Below are 14,471 nucleotides of genomic sequence, written 5' to 3'. Positions count from 1 at the left end.
GGGAAAATACATTAGCACAGTCTCCTATGGTTTAAGAAAATGGAAGGAGGGAGGCAGGCTAGCCTCCCTTCAGTGTGCATGTGTGCCCCTCAGCCTCTGGCATACAGCCACCAAATACACAAATGCTTAGACATAAATGAGGAAAGAAAGTTTGACGTTAGATACAGACCAGCCCAAGCATGAGGACAGTGAATCTACATGTGAGTCCGTGCTTTTCATGGGTGAGAGTCAAGGTGGAAGGGCTCTACCAAGCCACATGTGTAAAAGCCAATCATTCTAATACCAAGTGCCCAAGAAACTCAGCTATCAGTACATCTGGATAGCCCTGGATGACCTAGAATTTACTGTATAGACCAAGCAAGTCTTGAACTCACAGGGAGTTCTTCTGCTTTCCAAGTGTTGAGAATAAAGTTTTGAGCCACCATGCCTGGCTAAGATGTCATATTTTCATAGCTTGGGACAACAATTAGCAACTAGCTAACTCTTGAGGGTTCACTATCCCAAAAGAGGGGGGCATAAACAAAAAAGATAGAACCTTTGATGTTTCGCAATTCCTGCTTTTCAAAAAGGAATGGAAGTTTCCGCTCAAATCAAACATACAATAAATTCTCCAGGGAGGTTGCAGCAAGAAGAACACAGGTTTGCAGCCTGCCTGCTGTCCTTCGAAGCAGAGTCAGTTCAAGGCCACATAGACAACTTAGTGAGACTCGGTCTTAAAATAATAAAACTGAGACCAAGCATGATACTTTGTGAGGCGCGCGTGTAATCGTCTCGCCAGCAAGAACGCACCACACACACAGAATCCTTCCGTAAAAACACATTTATTCCCAAAAAACAAAATGGTGGAAGAAAACGCCAGGCCCAGGAAAAGCACTGCTTAATATACCCTTGGAGCGGTGCATTCACCTCTGATTGGCTGCTTACTCGTAGCGAGCCAAACGCCGTGGGATGGGCTTTAACTTTGGCAGGCCTTTTCCATGGCACATGCGCAATTCACCTATTCACCAGGAAAAATCCCGGATGTCAGGCAAACGCGGCTTTAGCCAGCACACGCGCGGCTTCCTACAATACTTCATGCCTGTGATTTCGGCACCCAGAAGTTCAAGGCATGAGGACTACTGCATGCTCAAAGCCAGTCTGGGCTACATAATTCAAGTCCTACCTCAAAAATGAAATAAGATAAAATGTGGGGTGAATTTTTTTTTAAAGTAGGTGCTGGGAATGTAGCTCTGTGATAAAGGGGCTCAGTGGTAGAGTGCTCTTCCTGCTAGCACAAGATCATATCCCTAGACAAAGAGATAAAGAGGGGGCGGAAGGAATGGAGGGAAGAAGGGAGGAAGGAAGGGAGGGAGGGAGAGAGGGAGGGAGGGAGGGAGGAAGAAAGGAAGAAAGGGAAAGGACAGGAAAGGAAACTTCGTCTTGCAGAATCGGGAGCTTGCTTCGATGGAGAGGAGAAAGGCCCCTGGACAGTATAAGTGATCACTGAGCACATCGGGAAGCCTGTCCTGGAAACGCACAAGCTAACCTGTCATTTGAGCTCATGTGGAAGAGCATTAACTTTCAAGCTTACTCATGGGGCTCAGCACCCATCCAGCTCCAACAAAGCAACCGTTTCCAAACCAGAGCCTCTTACCATAACGGAGGTATGGCCTCTTACCATAACGGAGGTATAGCCTCTTACCATAACGGAGGTATAATAGTCTCTTACCATAACGGAGGTATAATAGTCTCTTACCATAACGGAGGTATGGCCTCTTACCATAACAGGGGTACAGCTCTTAGATTTAATATTTTAAATATTCATCTGTTTGACCTGAGATTTCCATTCCTGGCTTTTCTAGACCCAAGGAAGTGACAGGGCTCTTGTCCCCTGACTGCTTATAAATCCTGTTGGTCTTGATTCCTAAAACAGTGAAAATTTGGGAAGAGCCTAAATGTGTGGGAAATGGAAGTTGACTACCCCAGCCATAGTCCTTCCATGTCACACAAAATGTCACACAGGTAAATGGGACACTGCTTTATAGTGACATGGAAACAACTTTATTTAAACTGTTAGGTTAAGAAAACCCCAGACTAGTCTCCTCAGAAAATACTCTACCTCCCTGCTTGTGTGACTCAGATGTCTCTGTTAAGTTAAATATACCAAAATTAATTTATGGTTTTTTTCAATTTAGCTATGTTTTTGTCAAATTCAGCAAAATTGTATCTACTTTTTGCAATGAATATAATTTACTTATATAAGTGAACATATAAGTAAAGAATTGAAAATTAATGTAAAAAACTAGAATAATTAATACTTTTACAAAGTGAGGTTAATACCAAAAGACCAGATACTACCAAGAGGTGATGTCTTCCTCATAGTTAGAAGGGGGTTACTACTGGGGAGATAGCCAGGGACTAGTCAATAATCGTTGTGGGGAATCAGACATCTCTAAAGCCAGAACATTGCCCCTTTGGACTTTGCAGTCCATAAAGACAAGGTTACACCTCCTGACTCTAATGTGAAACAGGATACTGGGGCACCTCTCAGGACTGTTAACAAGACATAAGCAGCCTTTGTGCAACTAGTGCTTACTTCACATGTGTGACAAAAATAAGTGTAAAGTCTCAGGAACGTTTTCTTGCTAGCACAAGAGTTTAAGTTTTGAGACTTGTTCCTGACCGTCGCTGAATCAGCAACAGGGCTTCACATGATGACCCAAGCCTGCCTTTTATAGCCAGCAAAGCAGATGGGATCCTAGAGACTCACGAGTAAGCGCGTGTTCCCATTCCTCTCTGCTGTACTCTCAGTCTTGTGAACTTGGCTGAGAATGTTTTAAGGTACAAGTCTTTAGAGGGCTGGCCAGGTCTTCATAATTAGGATTCTTCCTGTACTCTTTGTATTTCCGAGCGGTAACATTAGAGCCAAACAAATCTTTAGTTAGCATGGACATTATTTGGTGCTTTTAAAAATGCTATTAAAATTTAATAGTGAACAGATCCATGACTGGCATAAGCTCAGGGCGAGAAGAGAGAATCCTGAAACCAGAAGAGGGAATCCTGTGGGTACTGGTGATGGACAGCCCCGTATCATACGAATATGGTGAAGCCTCATGGAACTTTGCTCAGAATGAGTGGCATGTGGTCCATGTCAAGTCTGCCCATAGCATTTCACCAACATCCGCTTCTGGTTCTGATCATAATGCCAGAGAAAATCAAATGAGGGCTTCCCTGAAATGGTCTACACCCATGGTTCTCAACCTGTGGGTCATGACCCCTTTGGGAGTCACATGACCCTATCACAAGGCTTGCATATCAGATATTTATATTGTGATTCATAACAGTAGCAACATTAGTTATGAAATAGCAAGGAAACTAGTTATATGGTTGGGATTCACCACAGCGTGAGGAACTGTATTAAAGTGTTGCAGCATTAGGAAGGGTGAGAACCACTGCTCTCCATGTCTCTTATAACTCAGGAATCCAAGACTGTTTCCAAATTAAAAAAGAAAAAGTTAATGACATTTTAATATGATACTTTCCTGGTAAAAAAATTACTTCTCTTGGTTATTATAAACCTAGGTAAAATAGTCAACACACTTAATAAATGGGAAAAATTATACTATATATTGCAGGATATTTAGTGGATAAACCTGTTTTTAGTCGTGGTGTGGCTTAGCCTTAGCACATACCTTTAATCCAAGAGTTTTCTGCTTTAATATTATAAACAGGATTAAATAAAGTCAACCATAGGTCAAGAGGCAGAGCAAGCACCAATTGACAGGAGACAGAGAAACACACAGGAAGTACAAAGGAGGGACGTTCAGTTGGAAGGGGGTTTAAGACTGTGGAGAAGGTACTTAAGGTCAGCTGGGTACTCACTCTGCCTCTCTGTGCTAGTAGGTTTTCACCCCAGCATCTGGTTGCCGAGTCTTCATTGGTAAAAATCTAATGATTGAGATTTTAAAAAACAAACAAACAAACAAACCAAATACATATATGATATCTTTTTCTTGGAGAACTCAATATAGAAATATGAGAAAAATTTATTTTCTAGATTAAAATCTCCCACGAACTGCTAGTATTGCAGTGTAAGGAAATAACACTGTATGTGTGTGAGATTGCATTGCCCCCTCCCTTTGTTCCCTCAGAGGCCCATGCATCCTGAGTCCTGTATGGCATTTACCTTCTCCCAGGAAGCAGAGTGAACATATACACCCCTGCTAAAGGTCCGGTTTGCCCACGGTGAAACCGCCACCTCCACTGTTCTCTTGCTTTTCTTTTCCTCTGCCCTGAGCTTGGTTCAGCCCACACAGCAGTCCTTCCTCCCTTCATCCCTCGGGATGAGCAGTAGGTGCTCCCACCTGGAGCCACTGGTATTGGAGTGAGAAGTGAATGAGGAGGTAGGCCCGTGAGATTTGGACCTGGATTGTTATTGCTGTGCCCACTCGTGATATCTGAATGGTGGTTCTACTTGGCATCACGAGCTTAGTCTGTTTTCAGTTAGACTTCAGCCTCCAAGCTAGACATGGTAGCCTGTTCTGTTGCTCTCTGCCAACTAGTAAAGAATGGAGGTTGAGACCAAGCCTGCTGAGGTTCTTTGCAGGTAGTGATGTTCAAATCTTTGTTGTCCATTCTTGGAGCAAGTCATATAGTCTCTGCCTTGTTGACTCCCAGCTTTGCTGTGCTTTGTACCTGGGCTAATGAAATCGAAAAGAAATGGTGGCACCATTTTTAGGTGAAGGATGAAAGGGACTTTGAGTAATATTGCCCTGCCCTTTCTCTTTATCGTCTGCCAGACGACTTGGGTCTACCCCTGTCAGAGGGTGTCCTCTGAGGAAGATCTCAAAGGGATGAGAAATAAGTGTTATGTTTAGCTATAGAAATTTAGGAGTTGTTTGCTCATGCAGCATAAATTAACTTGCCCTCAATGAGACAAGAATCCTACTGGAATTGTTCCTACTCAGTGCATGCCACTGACACATAGTAGGTACACAGCAAATCATTTTAAAGTAAGATGAAGAAGCATAGCTAGAAAGTGTGTTGATTTTCAAGTGATCACTGTTTGGGATTTATTGTGTGAGTATTTTCACATTTAAAACATTTTAATATGGGGAACTATCAATAATTCTTTGGTAATTTGAAGTTTGACATGCATACATATATCAATGTCCAAAAATGGTATGTACATGCACTATACAAAATAGGAAGGTGTAAGCCATACTATACCTTTTTAAAAACTGTTTTTTTGTGTCTAGGGGAGGTATGTGCACATTTATGTGAATATCTGAGGCGTCCAAAAGAAGGTGTCTCCCTGGAACTAAAGTTACAGGTCACTGTGAAAGCCCTGACACGGGTGTGGGGACTGAATGGACCTCCTCTAGAAGAGCAGCAAGTCCCCTTAACCTCTGAGCCATCTCTCCAACCCCATAACATAACTTTTTAAAGATGACTATTGTACTGCCAAGTGCTCTCATAAGTACCTTATGTGGGTACCTTCTTGGGAAGCTGCTCAAGGAACTCCAGGTGGAGTCCATGCATTATCAGATATGATATCTGCCTTGGTTTCTCTAACATGCAGATGATATCTCATGAACCAGATGAAGTGTAAGCAGAGGGACTTCGCCATCATTCGGGACCCAGAGAAGATGTACAAATCTATTTTTTCCCCTACATCTTCTCAGATATTGTTCAAAGTGTCCTTTCACTTTCATCTCTGAATTTATCTGTCCCCACACTTCCCAGAGGCATTTCACTTACAAATTTATTGAGAGAAAAGCCACTCTATTGTTCTGTACAGGAAGGGTCATGTTTATGTTTCTGGTTTTGACATAAATGCCATCCTAGCCTATGTTTGATTCTGTGACTTGCTCTTTTTTGTCAGAGAGTAGTTAGCGGTGCTCAGTCCAAGCTGTTAGAGAAAGAGCTAGCTAATTTCCTCTAACTGTTACATGGTCTTCAGTACTATAAGTATGTTGCAATTTATTTAGTAGTTGCCTTGCTGGGGGAGAATTATATGGACTTTAAAAGACTTTGTGGATTCAAGTTGAATGACAGCATCTTGCTCACCTGGGCAAAAAAAAATCTTTCGTGTCCTACTGATGAAATTTGGTTTGATAAGTTAGCCAGGGTATAAAGATAGTGTTTGGGGATGGAGAGATGGATCAGTGGTTAACAGCACTTGCTACCCTAGCAGAGGACCTGGGTTCAGTTCCCACCAGTTCCCAGCACCCACATGGTGGTTCACAACCATCAGTAATTCCAGTTCTAGGGAATCCAATGCCCTCCTCTGATGTCCACAGGCACCAGGCATGTATGTGGTGCAATACATACATGCAGGCAAAATACTCATAAACATAAAAAATAAATCTAAAAAGAATTTTTAAACTTATTTTAAAGAAGATGGTTGCTATTCATCAGAGTAAAATGTGGCTACTTTACAGAAGCAAAATGAATTCCTGACACCAGAAATGGGTTCTTTTTGAAATAGGCTATGTCTACAGCAAGACCACTCTGGTCAAAGACAAAGTTTTGGTTTTGTTCGTTTAGTATTTGTTTTCTTTTGTGTACAACAAAGTCTCATGTTTCCCAGGCTGGTATCAAATTTGCTATATAGCTGAAGTTAACTTCTGATGCCCTGAAGTGCTGGGATTGTGTCTAGTTTTATATGATGCTAGACATGGAACACAGGCTTTAATGCAAACTGGGCAAAACTTTACCCCTGAGCTTTTCCCCGTGCCAGCACTGAACATTCTACAGCTCCCATGGAGAGGGATGCAGACTGATGTAGCCTCTAAGAAAGGCTATGGGGCTGAGCCCCTCTTATAGGTGAGACACAATATAATAATTACAGTAATAGCCATGTCATAGAAAATCACTCTGACTTTGGTAATACCTGCAGTTTTTGCTAACTAAACAACATTTTTAATACCTTTCTTTCTTTTTTGTTTCATGGAGTTAAAAAAAGAAATTTCCTAAGAAATTTCAGATCACAATAATGATGCCAGCTCTACCCTTGGAGCACAGTATTCAGTTGCTTATGTAGTCAGCATGTGGGTGACATTTAGACCCAAGCCTGGCTTCCAAGTATGATTCACGAGAACGCATCAGATGGTAAGAGCAGGGAATTTTCCTTGGTATTTAGAGGAGGCAGCTTGGAGGAGCTGCACAAGGAAGTCGCGCTCCAGAGCTCCACTGGATTAAAAACAGCCTTGCCCGGGAACTCAGAAAGCCTGACCCTGAGGCTTTCAAGGACAGGCATTTAGGTCCTCTGAGAAACCTCCAGGGCATGTGTGAGGAATCCAGATATGGGTAGAAAATGCAGGATGGGAACATACACACACACACACACACACACACACACACACACACACACATACAAGCCAAAGCTTGCCTTCCTTATTCATCAGATAAAAAGGGCATGTGAAGTGTCTGTTCAATGGACCCATGCTCATCTCCATCCTTACCAGCTGCCTGCCTCCTTCAGCGCAGAGATCATCCAGAGGCTATACTCTGCCCATGGCTGTACCACTTCTCCATCCTTAAAGACAGACTGCAAACTCACCTAGAACACATTGCCTTCAATATAGACATAGAGTCCAGCAAGGAAGAATCTAGGGAGTCCAAAGCTCCATCAGCATCAAAGTCTGTGTAGGACAGATCTAAGGGCTTGTTTTTAACCAATTTCAGGTGGTGGTGGTGGTGGTGATGGAAGAGGAGGAGGAAGAGGAGGAGGAGGAGGAGGAGGAGGAGGAGGAGGAGGAGGAGGAGGAGGAGGAAGTCTTGGAAACATCTTGATAGGAATGTTGTCAGAGCTTTCCAGGAAAAGCTGATTGAGTTACTATGTTTTAGAACTAAGAGATAAGATACAGGCTAGCAGATGCTGATAGAACTTGCATCCCCCCCCTACCCCCCATTGGTTGTTTTTTGGAAATAAACCTAGATTTAGATTCACAAGTGAGATTTCATTTGTGCCTATGAAAGACCCTGTAGGCAAAGCCACACATACAGCAGAAGCTTCTGAGTGGAGCATTTATTTGCATAGTCTGTTAGAGTATAACAGCAAGCCAGGACAGCATCTACAGGACAGCAGGTTTTATACTCCCCTCAAACAGAGGCTGTCTCCAAAAGTTAAAAGGAGCATTTACATCTGCCTCACTAAAGAGAAAGACCACTAACCTGGTTAGAGGGGATTACTCTAAAACAAACTCTTCTTTGCATGCTATGACCAAGCTTATCACACATTACCCATGGGATAGTTTTCTCTAGAACCTTCCAGCAGAGAATGAAGAAAGCGCAGTTCTGTGAAGATGTAGTTGCCTTGCTGTGTAGAGTGTAGGTACCACGTCAGTGACCACTGATGTTAGACATGAGCTGGAAAGATTTTTGGACTCAGCTTTGCAATCCTAGAGAAACTTCCTCTGACTCTTTTGCCTTCTCACCCTGTTCCCTGGGGAGCTCAGAGATAAAGTTTATACTTAAACCTTAATAGTCTGTCTTGGTTCTATCACCATTGCTAATCTAGTGATGTTGGTTCAGAGCTCTTTCCTTTGCTTGAGACTGTTTGGTTAGGGTGTGTGTGTGTGTGTGTGTGTGTGCATGTGTGTGTGTGTGTCCTCTGAAAGAAAACAGCGTTCTTCTTACTACTCCTGAATCAGCTGCAACAGATAGAATTCCTGTGGCTATGACAGGTAGAAGTCACCACAGGCAAAGGCATAGGTGAAACACACTGGGTACTGCCACCAGGTAAAGGTGCCAGGGACTACGGGTGTGACAGAGAGAGAGCCCCAATGCTGTTCGGGACCCAAGGACCTGCGACACTTATACATAAGTGCACTCAGGCTTCAGTTCCCACTGTAGCTTGTGACTCCACATGGAAGGCCCACACCCTTTCAGTCTCCCCATGACCCAGGCTGACTGCACACCTCGTTGAGCCCTCAGTCAGCCAGATATTTGAAATGACTCTGTTAAGAACTGGTCACGGCGGTCATGGCAGTCACGGTGGTCACAGCATGTGTGTTTACTTAGAAAGGAACTTTCCACTTCTACTTTTGAATAGATCTTTGGAGTAACCCTCTTCAACCCCTTCACGTGAGATCCCTCAGTTATGGATCTCATGGACAGGTTCCTCTGTTGCTGTTCTTCTCGAGTTCATGCTATGTGCTCAGCAAATGGGACTGTATTCCCTTCCCAGTATGCAGTATGTTCAATTCATATGTTGAACAATGAAAGCCCTAGGATGCCTGCAATGTTATAACTGTGCACAGAAAACCTAGGGACCCTAGGATGCCTGCAAGTCAGCTGGTGGCAGGGCGGCAGGGCGGCAGGGCGGCAGGGTGGCAGGGCAGCAGCAGCATCTCCCCTCTGCTAACGTGCTGTGGTTATGTAAGATGCTCTCACTGGGAAAGCCGGATGAAGAGCAAAGAGGAACAGGCTGTTCTCGTTTTGCAAATTCTTGTGAGTCTTAAATGATTTCAAAATAAAAAGGGTTTTGTTGGTGTTTTCTTTCTCTAAATATCAAGGTAGAATGGAAGGGACCATTTAGTACAGTGGTTTCCAACTTGAATCTTAGCAGCAGCCTCGCCTCCCCACTTTGCCTTCCTCCTTCCCTACCCTCGGTGGCACTGGGCACCTCCTGACAAGCTTGGGGCTCTGTGAGATCTCATTTAAAACCCTATTCCTACCTCCATGGTCCAGGATCCAGATATAGGAAACTGAGGCCCAGAGAAGGCCGGCATGCTGCCCCTCAGTGGCTGTGGTATAAATACAGACAGCCCGGGGAAAGTTTCTGCTCCAGTGGCTTTCAGTGAAGCATGGTGAGTCCCGTTGTTTCTCTTGTCAGACCTGGCACCATGTACTACACTGGATGAGTCTCCATGTTTCTGCTTCACCTTTCTCTACAGGCAATAGCCTCATCTTGATCTTTAAGCTGGGACTATGCATGAGCTAATCTGGGCCACCAAGCAGTTTCAAATTTACCACATGGGGGTGATTGCCAAGGAACTTCCTGGGCACAGTGCTGGAAGCTGGACTGAAGAGATATTCCCTGTCCAGCCTCCATTCTGACCTCCAGGCAAGGCTAGAATCACCCAGATTGCCAGATGCTTCCATTACACCCCATGCCACTCAAGTATTTTAGAGAAACCTGGGGCTTCATGAAGTTTATTCTAAGGCTAACACAATAACAGCATCTTATAGTTTTCCAGTTCTTATCAGGTTGTAAACCCTTTGCATATGCTCATATACTTCTAGAGTTCATATGAGCACATAAGGCCATCATAACTTATAAATAAAACTGAGAGTGCTCCCCTAGACACACACTTTTGGTAGTGAAGGACTCTGAGCCTCGGTGGCTCTCCAGACACACACACAAGAAGTGGAAGTCATGGCTTCCTCTCTTTCTACATCTCCCAGCAGTTAGAGCCTGGAGATGACATATGGGTGTCAGATGAGTAAGAGACTTAGGTTTTCCTGAAACTGAGGCCCATTGCCTATGTGCCACATCAATAAAGATGTGTGTGACAGTCAGCTGGCAGGACAGCCACCCCAGGGCTGACTGCCCTGTGCATCCTCCAGAGGGTTTGCGGCAAGCTGCCACTCTTCATTTGCTGCCAGTTGTTGATGCCGTACTTCTGCAGGCAACCCAGCTATTTCCTTTCCCCCCAGCATCTTCTTTGCCCTCCACATTGTAGGGAACAACCTTCACTGTCAACATGGATCCAGATAATTGGTGCTGATGCTAGCCTGATCCTTCAGCATCCTGGCCATGGTCTCAGACATCGGAGTAACTGATCAGCTGCCTTTCACTCCATCTTCATAGCCATTACTATCTAGGGAAAATACTCCCACGAGGACATGAGATATTTTATAACCGGAATGGGGTTGTAAGAAGGCCAGACAGTGGGTTGCTTCAAGAGTATTGCTAATCATGAGCCAGGGAGATAGCTTCATGGGTAAGGTGTTTACTTCCACATCTGAGGACCAAAATTTGATCCCTGGAAATCACACTGGGGAAGGAGAGAAGCAACTCTCAGAAGTAGTCCACAGACCTTTGCATATGCAAGGTTGCATACACAGGCACTCATGTGGATCCACATGCATACATACACACATAATACATAAATACATTTGAAAAGAAAACAGTATCGCTGGTCATCGACACATGTATTCGCTACTACTGTGAGGCCCTGTTGTCTGTGAAATGACCTCCTACAGCAGTGATTCCCAGTCTTCTAACCTTGGGATAATCTTTCTTAGACTGTTAAAGCACAGACTGGAACAGAGCAGGCTAGCATGTACCTGCAATCCCACTATTCAGCAAGCTAACAAAAGGGAATGAGGGCTGTCTAGGCTACATAGTGATGTTCTGTATCCAAAAAGAATGGGAGGGAGGAAGGGAGAGAGAGGAAAAGGAGGGAGGGCAACAGGGAGGATGAGGGGAAGGTGGAAGAGCAAAAGGAGGCCTCCTCCCAGAGTCTGTGACTGTGGGGACATCTAGGTACAGTATTTGTAATCACTCTCCTAATATCCTGTTATGTGAAGCCTGTTGCCCTAAAGCTGGGCTTGGCAAATATTTTTTACGAGGTTGGTAGTAAATATTTTTGGCTTTGTGGCCCATTTCATCTCTGCCACAAGTGTTCAACTCTGCCACTGTAGCCACAGAAACCATGTCACTAAGCGAACATAGTTGCATTCTGAGATTTTATTTATAAAAGAGCTGGTATATCTGTACCCCTCCCTCAGAAAACTGAGGTACAGATCTAGAAGTTTAAGAGGTGGCAAGAACCAGCTGTTCATGCTGGGTAAACATCTAAAAGCTTGTACTGTAAGAATTGGGTGATCAGATCCCAGTTCTAATATCTATGAGTGATGGAGATCTAGGAGGGGAGACATGGTTATCACCATCTCTGTAAAATGAGGGTGATGATAAATCTGTGAGTGTTTGGCTTGCTTTTCTTTAAACTTTTCTGCATGATTAAAACATTCCGGAATTTGCCAATCTATGCCTTTACAAAGTAATCATAATCATTCCTTTGGGATATATTTAGCTTGGGTTCTGGGTTTCAAAGTCAACCAAAAGCCAAACTCACCTTTGGATTCCTGTTAGACCTCTGGTGCCCAGGTGCCTTCAAAGTCAGAAGCCTAGCATGTCTTTCTTTGTGTCTTTGTATGTGAGCATCCCCTGACTCCAGGAGAGCCCATGCTTAATGTGTCTTCATGGATCTTGTCTTCTGACCCTCCTTCTCTTTGCCCTCTGTGCTCTAGCAGCTGCTCAAGCCCCACTTCAGGAAGAAGTGGTCTATAAGAAAAGGACCTTGTATGTGCATATTGGCTATGACATTAGTTTGTTGTTCAAATAACACACTAAGGTCTTTTTGCTCAGTTCTCTCCTTGAAAGAGCAGGGGACTGTGTATGGTGGTATTCATCTTTAATTCCCAAACTGCAGAGCTGAGAAGTTCTGAGACAGGAGAGTTGTAAGTTCAAGACCAGCCTAGCATACAAAGTGGGGGGGGGGGTAAGAAGAGGAGAGATACCATGAAGAAAAATAAGATGAAAAGAAAGAGGAAGAAGGAAGGAGGAGGAGAAGGAAGAGGAAGAGGGGGAGGAGGGAAAGGAGAAGGAGGAGGAAGAAGAGGGAGAGGAGGAAGAGAAGGAAGAGGAGGAAGAGGAGGAAGAGGGGGAGCAGTAAGAGGAAGAGGGGGAGGAGGAAGAGGAGGAGGAGGAGGAGAAGCCACTAGAAGCAGCAGCTAGCACCTTCCTCTCTGTCCCCTGCACTCACCTTACACTGGACAGCCTCCTACCAGGGTATTCTTCTAACCAGTTCACAAAGGTTGGCTTGTTTTGTCCTTATTATAATCATGTAAGTTAGGTGGTGCTGACTTCCCAGTGTGCAGATGAAACAGGAAGAACAAGCCATTTGTCCAAATCCATGCCTCTGAAAGATACTAAAACCCAGCCAGAGACTCCAGAAGCCAGACTTGCTATGGCATACTGTATATATAGCTTCTGTTTCTCTATCTGTACGCCGAAGATCAGGAACCTAAAAGAACAGATTTCTGGTTGCACCCTCGCACTCTGTATGGTTTGCTAGAGAAAGTAATGAGCCTGCAGGTATGCTTGGGGAAGGGCTACCCCAGTGGGTTTCTAGTTCTCCTCTAACTACTGATGTCTCTCCCACACAAATACACAGACTCTTTGGAGATAAAGCATGATCAAGAGGTCCTGCCAGTCTCAGGGTTGATCTGGTCCCACAGCCTACCAGGATTCTGGAAGCCAAGAGACTTCCAAAAGGATCCAGACCTCAGCTCATTCAGATCAGCTTCATAAGATTCTTTGTCTCCTCTGGGCCACTGCCTTGCTAGGTTTTGGGGTACCTCTGCGTACAGAGACAGGAATACTTTGAGACATTGAACATATCTCCTCTCAAACTATGATGATGGTAGGTTTCAAGTGACAAAATTCATGGAAACTTTGTTATTGACTCTGTACAAATTATATACCTTAAAAGGGGGGGACATGAGTGTTTGCTATATGAAAATGTGATATAGTCAAAACACACACACACAATGCACACACTTCTCTGACTCTAGGGAACAATACACAATCCAATACTAGCCAAACTGTGCAATGAAAATAGATTGTGATCTTGCCTTAATAAAAAAATATAGAACTTTCATAACTAAAATGGATATTGTTTTTCTCTCTCCAGGACCCCAGGAGCAAGCACAAGTTCAAAATCCACACGTACGGAAGCCCTACCTTCTGTGATCACTGTGGCTCCCTGCTCTATGGACTCATCCACCAAGGGATGAAATGTGACAGTAAGTTTTCTTTTCCAGTAGTTGGCCAGGCTCTGCAGCTCATGTCTGGGTTTGCTCAGTGCCAAGGTCTCAGAAACTTCTCAATAACAGCTCACCGCCAAAGAGAATAGGTTCAGATAAAGACAAGGCTCAGAGACTGATAAACTGCTCTCTTCTCTAGGTTCTGGGTTCTTATAACTGCTTACTTGTCTAATTAAGAGCCCCTAAAGGTAATTTGGTTTATAAATGAAGTTAGTTGGTACTGTCACTTTGTGTGTGTGTGTGTTAGAAATCTTCAATCCTTGTAAAATGCAGGCTAGTCAAACCCCACAGAAGATTCCCCACCTCCAGATTCTACATTTGGTTGGCTTCAAAATAAGCTAAGAAACCAGTCATTATCCTCCTATGCCTCTAATTAGTGGGTGGACTGTGGAAAAATCCACAGGCTTCTCCATAAAACTGAGGCTAAATATCGAGCATGAAAACCAGGGTGGCATCTTGAGCTCACTCACCCTGCCCGTTGATGAACAGTGGATCTATAGCAGCCGACTTATGTGTGACATCACAGAGGTCAGGGACATGGGGAACAGGGGGCCATTTCCATCTTCCTCCCCAGTCATGTTTGCATCCTTATCCAGTACCAAAGGAGAGAAAAACACAGCCTCAGAAACTTTCTGTTCTGCTAATCCTCT

General features: G+C 44.1%; 1 protein-coding gene across 1 annotated transcript in view; it reads left to right on the top strand.

Annotated features, from left to right (window-relative positions):
- Positions 1 to 14,471, top strand: part of Prkca (protein kinase C alpha) — a 406,878-nt gene that overhangs the window by 274,468 nt on the left and 117,939 nt on the right. The window contains exon 4 of the mRNA XM_028761244.1: positions 13,689 to 13,800. Coding sequence (XP_028617077.1) covers positions 13,689 to 13,800 — 112 coding nt within the window. The remainder of the gene's footprint in view (positions 1 to 13,688; positions 13,801 to 14,471) is intronic.

The sequence above is a fragment of the Grammomys surdaster genome, unplaced genomic scaffold, assembly GCF_004785775.1.
Source record: "Grammomys surdaster isolate TR1022 unplaced genomic scaffold, NIH_TR_1.0 126906, whole genome shotgun sequence".
Classification (NCBI taxonomy): domain Eukaryota; kingdom Metazoa; phylum Chordata; class Mammalia; order Rodentia; family Muridae; genus Grammomys; species Grammomys surdaster.
The sequence above is the reverse complement of the archived record's forward strand: the minus strand, read 5'-3'. Positions and strand labels throughout refer to the sequence as shown.